Genomic DNA, 10,524 nt, shown 5'->3' on the forward strand with positions numbered 1-10,524 from the left:
CATGAATATAATCAATGTTAGAAAAAATTTACATGTGCCAATTGTATTTGCAGGTATGAAAGAAGTTTTACTGGAAAGCAAACCTTTGATTTTATTCAGTACTGTAATGGCTTTGCAGTTCAGAGTCATACCCAAAGGTATAATGGAGAGAAGCCCTATGAATGTAACCATTGTGATAAAGCTTTTGCACGAAGGAGTAGTCTCAAAGCACATAAAAGAACACATAATGGAGAAAAACCTGAATGTATCCAATGTTGTAAAGACATTGTAAGAAGCAGTGCTCTCCAAAATCATAAAGGAACACACACAGGAGAGAAACTCTGTGAATGTAGTCAATGTGGTAAAGCCTTTGCACCAAGGAGTAGTCTCAAAAGACATAAAAGATCATGTAATGGAAAAAAATGTTATAACTGTAACCAATGTTGTAAAGCCTTTGTACAAAACCATAATCTCCAAAAATATAAAAGGACCCATAAAGTACAGAAACCCTATGAATGTAACCAATGTGGGAAAGCCTTTGCACACAGCAGTACTCTCCAAACACATAAAAGAACACACACAGGAGAGAAACCCTATGAATGTAACCAATGTGGCAAAGCCTTTGCAGAAAGCAGTAATCTCCAAACACATAAAAGAACACACACAGGAGAGAAACCCTATGAATGTAATCAATGTTGTAAAGCCTTTACACAAAAAAGTCATCTCCATAGGCATATAAGAACACATACAGGCGAGAAGCCCTATGAATGTCACCAATGTGGGAAAGCCTTTGCACAGAGCAGTCATCTCCAAAGACATATAAGAACTCATACAGGAGAGAAACCCTATGAATGTAACCAATGTGGCAAAGCCTTTGCAGACAGTGGTACTCTCCAACAACATAAAAGAACACACACAGGAGAGAAACCCTACGAATGTAATCAATGTTGTAAAGCCTTTACACAAAACAGTCATCTCCATCGTCATGTAAGAACATATACAGGCGAGAAGACCTATGACTGTCACCAATGTTGTAAAGCCTTTACACGAAATAGTCATCTCCAACGTCATATAAGAACACATACAGGCGAGAAACCCTATGAATGTAACCAATGTAGCAAAGCCTTTGCAGACAGCAGTACTCTCCAAAGTCATATAAGAACACACACAGAAGAGAAGCCCTATGAGTGTAACCAATGTGGCAAAGCCTTTGCACAAAGGAGTCATCTCAAAAGACATAATGAAACATATAATTGAAAAAACCTTATGAATTAACCAATGTTGTAAACCCTTTGTAAAAAGTGGTGATCACCAAAAAGATAAAAGAATGCATACAGGAGAAAACCCTATGAATGTAACCAATGTGGGAAAGCCTAAAAAAAAGTAGTAATCTCTAAGAACAAAAATGAAGACGTACTGGAGAGAAAACCTGTGAATGTAACAAATATGCTACAGCCTTTGCACAAAAGAGTCATCTACAAAGACAATAGAAACCATGCAGGAGAGAAAACCTTTAACTGTAACCAGTGTGCCAGAACTTTTTCACAAAGCAGTGGTCTCTAAAATCTTAAAAGTACACATGCAGGAGAGAAACTTTTTTGAACGCAACCAGTGTGGTTTTATAACATAAACAATCATAGCAGAGAAACCCAATAAATGTCTTAAATGTTCTTAAGCCTTATATATCACAAGCTTCTGCAACTGCATAACTGAATAGTTACTAGAGAAAAATGCTTGGACTGTAACTACTGTGGTAAAACCTTTCACAAAATAGTCATCTCCTAGCCCATAAAATAATACACACTGCATAGGATTCCTATGAATGTAAGAAATGTGGCAAACCTTTTGCAAATGGTAGTACTTTGCAAGTAAATAAAAGAAGACACATTCAATAGACACCCTATGAATATAATCCGTGTGATTATGCCTCTGTATTTGAACTAGCAATCATCTTCCAAATACATAAAAGAAGACAAACAGGAGGGACACCCTAAAAGTGTAAGCAAAGTGGTAACACCTTCGCATATCAGTCATACTCAAACGCACAAAATAAACCATAATTTAGAAAAATCCTTTGAGTGTATTTAATAAAACCCTGTGAATGCATTTAGCCTGGTGAAACCTTCATGTATTTCAATAGACTTCACCAACATGAAACGATCCGTACCAGATAGTAACTATGTGAATAGGTTTAATATGGGGAGGTCTTTTCAATTCTCATATATCATCATGCTGTAAAGATATGAGTGTAAACAATGTGGAAAAGCCTTTGTGCAATAGGGTTCTCTCAAATACAACACAACTCAAACACAGGTGATGAAAATGGCAGGGATTTATTGTAATAAAGGTGCTCCTGGATCATGAACAGAAGATGAACTCAAAGCCTAAACTGTGACAAGTAAGAGTAATCACTGTGACGCAGAATGTCATAGAGCTGCCATCCCACAATCAAAATCTCTGACCAGAATGGTCCCTGTGTAAAAGAACTGGAAGAACAAAAATGGAGAAGAGCCTGAGCAAAAGGAGGTCCAAATTGAGTTCCAGCTCAGTGGGAGGCACCAAGATCTGACACTATGATTCAGGCTATGGTATGCTTACACACAGGGACCTATCATGACTGCCTTCTGAAAGACCCTAGAAGCAGCTGAAAGTCAGATGGAGATATTTACACCCAACCAATGGGCAGAAACTGGGGACCCCTGTGGTTCAATTAGGAAAAGCCTGGAAGAACCTGAAGAGTGATCCTATATGAATACCAGCAGTGTCAATTAACCTGGGCCCCTGGGATGTCTCAGACACTGAGCAACCAGCCAGGCAGCATATACATGATCATAGGAACCCCCAACACATACAATAGAGGACATTTAGGTCTGGACCCATTCGGAGAAGATACACATATCTTCAGGAGACTTAGGGCACCACAATGTGGGATGGTGGGGTAGGGACAACTTCTTGGTTGTTATAGGGAGGAGGTGTGGGATGTGGAACAGTCAGGGTAGACCGGGAGGGGGATAAAACTGGAATGGAAAAAAAATTGAACAATCAATTAAGAAATAAAGAGGAAACACATCTGGGCCAATTTCAGATACATTTTCTCACTGTCCAGAATTTAGGGGTAGATGCTTATGTAGATTAAAATGTCAACTGTTTTAAGATTGGGTGTTACAGTTTATTCAATGATATTCGTTTGTTCTTTGGTGTTAGAGTGCAAGTGTTGTGTTTTGAGGAGCATGAGATAAATAGCTGGGGCATTATTAGAGACCATCATTATGTTTTCAAAAACAAAAAGATGATTAAAGGAAGGTGGCCACCAATGGGAAGTCCAGAACTCCTGTCTGCCTGGGAACGTGAACTTAGTTTTACCAGATGATGAATTGGAGGGTGATGAAAAAGGCAGGGGGTATTTTTCGGGCTGGGGACTGTTTCTTTGTTGCTTCTTCCCAATTGGTGTGGATTGGTTGTAAAGTCGTCTAATGCTAAATTGGTTCCCAAATTACATGAGAATCCTGCATTTGAGACCTGAGACTCCCTATCCCCAGCACGTTCTTATTGGTAAAATTACAAGAGGCCAATGTCTAGGCAGAGACAGAGGAATCACTTTTGGATTCAAGAGCAAGGAGGATCACCAAACCAGGAAACGAATTGGATACAGGCTTGAGAGCTGAGAAAGACAGAGTACCCTCCATGTAAGTGCCAGGGAAGAGGAGCCTCAGCGGTGTCGCCCCAAGTCGGTTTTGAGTAGCAAAGATGTGATAAAGATTTTACTAAGCAATCAATAAGAACTTTCACAGGGATTGGGGGGTGGGCGTTAGCAATGTGGAAGTTTGGGAGTGGCCCAGGCAGTGAGATTATTTATGCATATTAAATACAGCTCTCTGTGTGCATGTGTGCTTGTGGGGGGTGGTTTGTGTGTGTGTGTGTGTGTGTGTGTGTGTGTGTGTGTGTGTGTGTGTATCCTTCATTTGAACATCCATACCATTGATTGTTGTGGATATGTACATATTTTTTAAAGTTCTGTGGTTCTTCAGGTACCAAATAGGTCCCATTTGGTACTTCCACTTCAAGTATGTCATCGAAGGAGATTATCTAAAGATGCTAGATAACGTAAAAGAAATGAGGTGTATTTTTAAGAAAATATTTAGTGTGTGTTTGTGTGTGTGTGTTTACAGCGATATGGGTTATTAAGGCATGTAAGATGTGCAGATTGGGAGACAAAATTTTAGATCCTATTTATACAGTGTTCAAACTGACGTTGTGAGTATTAGATACTGTAGACATTTCCTATTGCAAAGACATGCAAATAAGATTAGCTAAAACATAGTAGTAAAAAATTGTCTTTTGTGCATATTGTAAAATAACAAGTGTTTTTTCATTATTGCCATGTCCATGAGAATAGTCAGTGAAGTTAAGAAAACAGACAGGACAAGCAGCCAACAGGCTGGGGTACCATCTCTCTTTCAATTGTTTGGGAACATATATAAATAACAATCTTCAAGCTGCACATAGGGTATACATGTTTTCAGGTGTCTGCACAGGTCCAGGCCATGAATGCTCTTTGGTTTTTGGATAATTCTCTGGGACCCCTTAAGTACTGAGGTCAATGAACTCTGTTGTTCTACTTGTGAAGTTCTTATTCCTTCCAGATTCCTCAATTCCTCCTGGAAAATATTCCACCAGCTCCGGGAGCTCCCTCCAGTGTTTGGCCATTTTGGAAAGCTACTACCTGGAGCCTCCAAGAGGACAGATATGCTAGGCTCCTGTCTGTGAGGATGCAGAGTATCATTAATGCTGTCAGGGATTGGTTCTTAGCCATGAGATGGGTCTGAAGTTGGACCAGTCATTGGTAGCCCATTCCCTCAGACCCCACTTCTTCTTTGTCCCTGCACCTCCTGTAGGCAGGAAGGCTTTGTAGATGGGTTAGTATGATGATTCCTTCACTGGGACTCCAGGGAGGTTACATAAGGTGGTCACTTCAGGTTCTACCTCACAAGCTCCTTGGAGTGAGTCTCAGCTACCATCACACTAATACATTCCATGGAGCATCCCCTAACCAGATCTGTGGCACACCCTAGACAATCATGTCCCAATCATATTATTCCTTCTGGAATTGCCCCCTACCTCCTCACGTCTGTCATCATCTAGTGTGTTGGGGTCCCTTGGTAGGGTCACAGAAATCAGGACAGTGGGAAGGCAGAGAAACTGTGCAACACTACATACAATTTGCTCTTTCTCAGTATCATTTATAGGCCAGCAATATAAAAATTTCTCACAGCTTCTAAATCGAAACAACCTTTACTACACAAATGGTTGTTCATCTGGGTACAAGCTAACCTAAATCAATTTGCAGTTTGAGATGTCTGTCTGGAGTCATAGTCTTCTGAGTGTGGCTAGGGGTCAGCTCAAACCTTCATGCTTGCATGTTACCTTCCAAGGTTTAACTGCTTATAATAGACACTGTGAACAAGGCAAATCTCATAATACACACGGTGAAAAAATCAAATCTAACAAAGGACATCATATAGATGGGATTGGCTTACAGGTTCAGAGTTTCAGCCCACCATCATTAAGAGAGGAACATGGCAGCATCTTGGTAGGCATAGTACAGGAGGATCTCAGAGTTCTACATCATTATCTGAAGGCTGCTAGCAGAATACTGGCTTCCAGGCAGCTAGGAAAGGGATCATAATGACCCCAACCACAGTGATATACCTGCTCCAATGGTACACACCTAACAATTCCACCCCCTTGGACAAGCATGTACACAACAACACAAGGTAAATTCTTTATTATCTGAGCTATTTAAAGCCGGACTCAGTGGAATAACTATTGACAAAAGAGCATTCTGCACAAGAGGTACAATTTATGAAGCTTTGCACACTTTCTCAGACAGAAAGGACCAGGGATTCATCACAAGCTGTTGTACCCTCTGGGCATCTGTGCCTTCTCTGTGTGGAGCAAGTTTTCGGCCCCTCACTCACCATGGTCCTTCTGGTGATTTAGAGGCTAGTATTTCACCAGATGGAGCAAAGTTAGAGATGCCTCCTAATGTCCATCAACCCAACTTCTCTGTCCTGGCTGCCCTGGTATCCCTCATCTTTGAAATTCCACTCTTTCAGTCCTTACTCTGATTCCTTCAACAGGGATCCCATTTTCAGTTCAGTAGTTTGAAGCTGGCATTTGCCTATGTATTTGCCATTTTCTGGCTATATCTCTCAGGAGTGATCTACATCCGGTACCTGTCAGCCTGCACTTCTGTGCTTCATCCGTCTTATCAAGTTTGGTGGCTGTATACATATGGGATACATGTTGGTCAGGATCTGAATGGGCGTTCCTTCAGCCTCTGTTCTAAACTATGCCTTCCTATGCCCTCCCAAGGGTATTCTTGTTCCCCTTTTAAAAACGGACAGAAGCATTCACATTTTGGTCATACTTCTTGAGTTTCATGTGTTCTGTGCATCTAGGGTAATTAGAGCATTTGAGCTAATATACACTTATCAATGAATGCATACATTTGTGTTTTTCTGTGATTGGATTACCTCACTCAGGATGATATTTTTCAGTGCCATCCATTTGCTTATGAATTTCATAGAGTCATTGTTTTTGATAGCAGAGTAGTATTCCATTGTGTAGATGTACCACATTTCCTTTATCCATTCCTTTGTTGAAGGACATCTGGGTTCTTTCCAGCTTCTGGCTATTATAAATAAGGCTTCTAGGAACATAGTGGAGCATGTGTCTTTGTTATATGTTGGAGCATCTTTTGGGTATATGCCCAAGAGAGGTATAGCTGGATCCTCAGGTAGTACAATGTCCACTTTTCTGAGGCACCTCCAGACTCATTTCCTGAATGGGTGTACCAGTCTGTAATCCCACCAACAATGGAGGAAAGTTTCTCTTTCTCCACATCCTCACCAGCATCTGCTGTCACCTGAGTTTTATATCTTAGCCATTCTGACTGGTGTGGGGTTGAATCTCAGGGTTCTTTTGATGTGCATTTCCCTTATGGCTAAAGATGTTGAACATTTGTTTAGGTGTTTCTCAGCCATTTGGCATTCCTTAGTTGTGACTACTGGCTGGCCTGGGACTCCCAACATAAGTACAACAAAGACTGTATGGTCTGGACTCTGTGAAAAAAAGACAAACCTAACCCTTGAGAGCCTTGATATCCATGGGAGTGGGAAAAGCTGGTGGGATATTGTGTTTGTATCTGTTTGGGGACATCCTCTTGGAGACGGGGTAGGAGGAATGAGATGAGAAATTGTTGGAGGGCAGAAAGGAGGGAGGGAAGGACTGGACTGTAAAAAATGATGAAATATAAGTTTACAAAGTAATTTACCTTCCTGGTTGTTTGAAATATCTCTTTTAAATTCCCAGTGAAAGACCCCCTTTACCTGGCTACAATCTAAGTTTGCAATCATCCTACTGACTGAATAAAGTTAGACCTTAATTACAGAAAGAAAGATAAATAGATAGATGTAGAGATATTTTATATATATATACATACATATATATATATATATATATATATATATAGAGAGAGAGAGAGAGAGAGAGAGAGAATATACCTTGCATTATTAATTCAAAAGATTGAAGTTAGTGTGAGAAGACAGTAATTAACAAGGAATATTTTTAGGTTCGCTTGTAGGACACAGCATTTTAAGGCCAGGACCCAGGAATTTTTGAAATGGTAATTTCAGGACATTCCCACCAAGCTCTCTTAACACCTCTGCTTAACAGAGACAGATCTCTGTTAAGTACTTTTGCAACTTTAACAGAAAATATATCCTTGTTGTCTACTAAAAAATTAAGGGCCTGTGGTCATGGGATGCTCATTCTTAAGATAATCACAAGCACACTTTGAGTAAATGACTGGCTTGATATGTAAAATGAAAGGCTGGGTTTGTTATCTGCATGGCATGAGCTACACAGAGAATTTTTTGAACCACTCAATAAATAAATTGCTGCTCAATAAAGAGTACAACTCTCGTGTAGGTGGGACAATTCGACTCAGAAAAGCTTGACTTTCCTCTGTAGCCATTCAATGCAATCAATGCAGTTTGGTCAGTCCTGAAACCATGTGCACACATCAACTGAAATGGACTCATCATGCTTTATTCATGCATGTGAACATACTTTTTCACACATAGTTAAAAGTAATCAGAAATTGATGGGAAAAGTTTTGGGACATGATGGTCCTAGGAATAAATGGGACAACTGATGTAGCACACATTCATTAAGAAGGATAAAAATAATTTTGAATTAAAAGATGGCTAGTGGGCTAAGTTAGAGCTAAGAGTAATTTATGTTGTTGCCAAAGATTAATGTTCCATCCCTACAAATTGGTTTTGCTGTAATTCCAGTCCCATGCTTCTCCTGTGATTGTATGTCCTCTGTGGGAGCAGACATGTGCAAACACATGAAAACACACTCAATCATGTTCACAAACACAGGTTTTCTCTAGAGACATACATACATATATGTGATCATGAATTAATTGTAACATAAATGTAAACAGTGTATTAATCTGGCAGAATTATTTTTTTACCTTTTGTTTGTTCCCAGTCCCTGCATAACAAAACTTAGATTTACTTAAAAGTGCTCCTGGACTGCTAAGCAATCAAAGGACCTATGCTGACCTTCTATGCTGACCTGGCTAACTCCAAACCCTATCCTGTGGTACTTATTTAAAATTATTGACTTGACTCTTCTGACCATTTTTCATATATCAATTTCATTTTTCCACACAGCACATCTGCTCCCCATCTTTCCTTCCTCTTCCTACTGGAATGCCCATCCTGGTCTCTTATTCTGCCCATTCACTTATTCAGGATTCCTTGATCAACATTACTAGACAGAGAATATGTGATAAGAATTGTGTACACAACTTACAAACTTGAAAGAGGAGATTCTTGGTATAATCATTACAATGTATCTTCCCAATTAAAATAGGATTTAAGATATCAGCTCAGGCTTTCCTAATATCATAATCAAGATTTATGTGAACACCTAACCTGTGTCTGCTGACCAGTGGTCAGAGGACTGTCATGCAATTCCTTTCAAGCTGGGCTCTGTCTGGACAGTAAGGAGAAAAAGACCATGTGAATATGTGTAGTCCTACGTCCCTATATTAGGATTGACGGGAGTATAAATTAAGAGGAAGCTGTGTAAGAATTGAATTTACTGACCAACTTTCAAGCAGGTATAATCACAGCCCAGAAAAAGAGGAGGAAGAAGGAAGGTGAAGCCTTTCTGCTTTGGTAGTTGTTGGCATTAACCATGAGTAGGCAAGAAATCCATTTTAGAAAATCAGTAAATTTCCATACCGGCCAGCTTGGGGCATTCTACAGAGCAGGCCAGTGATGATCCTGAATGAGGAACTGAACTGATATATAGAAACCAAATTTCTGTGTTTTCTCTAGTTCAAAAATAGATCAAGACAAACTGGTGTGGCTGTGCCTAACAGAAAAATTATTATTCCTCTTGAAAATACAAAATATACGAGAAAAGTTACAATACTTGTTGTGTTCTAGTACATACTTTAGTCCCTGAAAAATATTGGACCATACAGTGTGTTTTAAGTTTTAAAAACAAAGTTTGAGAGTAAAATTAAATAATTTCTTTCTTTTCCTTTCTTTCTGGTGTTAAGTCTGAAAGCCTGGGAATAGTGGCTAGGGAGGAGGGAGCTATTGATCAAAACAAAGCAAGCCTGGCCTTCTGATTTTCTCATCAGAACTCAGTCCCTGACTGTCACAGCATATTGCTAGCATACCTCGTCCTGTAGCCCAAGAGTAGGGATGCCATTCTCTCCCTTACATTTCCAACCATTTGATAACTGGTCTTTGTCATTTATAATTATTATTCTAACCTCTTTGTCTGGCACTTGCTTCTCCCCTCCTTCCACTCTCCACAAGTTTCAAGGTCATGTCTATTCTTGGCTGTCCCAGAAACCCAAAGATCTATCTGTGTTCTCGCTTTTGTGTATAATAAACTCTCTAATGCAACATGCCTAGGAGCAGTGATGTCTTTTATTTTATACAGTGCATGTATAATTGAATATGCAAAGATTGGTCACTGTGCCATGGAAAAGGGTAACAAGTGCTCTGGGAGACTGGAACATTCTATTAAATGCCAACGTCATGGACTGGGGCTCTGTCTGTACTCATGATGGAACTGCAGAGCTTGGAGGACTCAGATGTTTGAGTCATTCGCTCTGTGATTCCCCCAGTAGAGGAGCTACTACTGTCCTGGGACCCAAATGAGTTGTACAAGCTTATTAGCAACTCTGGCTATGCCTTTCACACATGAACAATAGTGACAGGTAGTTTGCAGATTCTTTATAGATAGTGATAGGTAGTTAACACATCGTTAGATGCATCTTCAGCGGTTGGCTATCAACCACCTGAGAGAACAGGAACCCAATATGTCCTGACCCTGATTCTCCTAATTCCCTGGGTGCAGGGGCACAGATGGCACTAGGCATTTTCCTCTAATGTCGGAAATTTCGGCAGAGAGTAGTCTCCTCTGATTTCTTAGGGGTGTCCACAA

At 40.0% G+C, this 10,524-nt stretch overlaps 1 protein-coding gene across 1 annotated transcript in view; it reads left to right on the forward strand.

The window, feature by feature from the left end:
• Window positions 1–2,980, forward strand: part of LOC120101826 (zinc finger protein 431-like) — an 85,747-nt gene extending 82,767 nt beyond the window's left edge. The window contains exon 4 of the mRNA XM_063285222.1: window positions 54–2,980. Within this exon, the coding sequence (XP_063141292.1) occupies window positions 54–1,236 (1,183 nt within the window). The 3' untranslated portion in view covers window positions 1,237–2,980. The remainder of the gene's footprint in view (window positions 1–53) is intronic.
• The last annotated feature ends 7,544 nt before the right edge of the window (window positions 2,981–10,524 follow it).

The sequence above is a fragment of the Rattus norvegicus genome, chromosome 3 (genome assembly GCF_036323735.1).
Source record: "Rattus norvegicus strain BN/NHsdMcwi chromosome 3, GRCr8, whole genome shotgun sequence".
Lineage (NCBI taxonomy): Eukaryota > Metazoa > Chordata > Mammalia > Rodentia > Muridae > Rattus > Rattus norvegicus.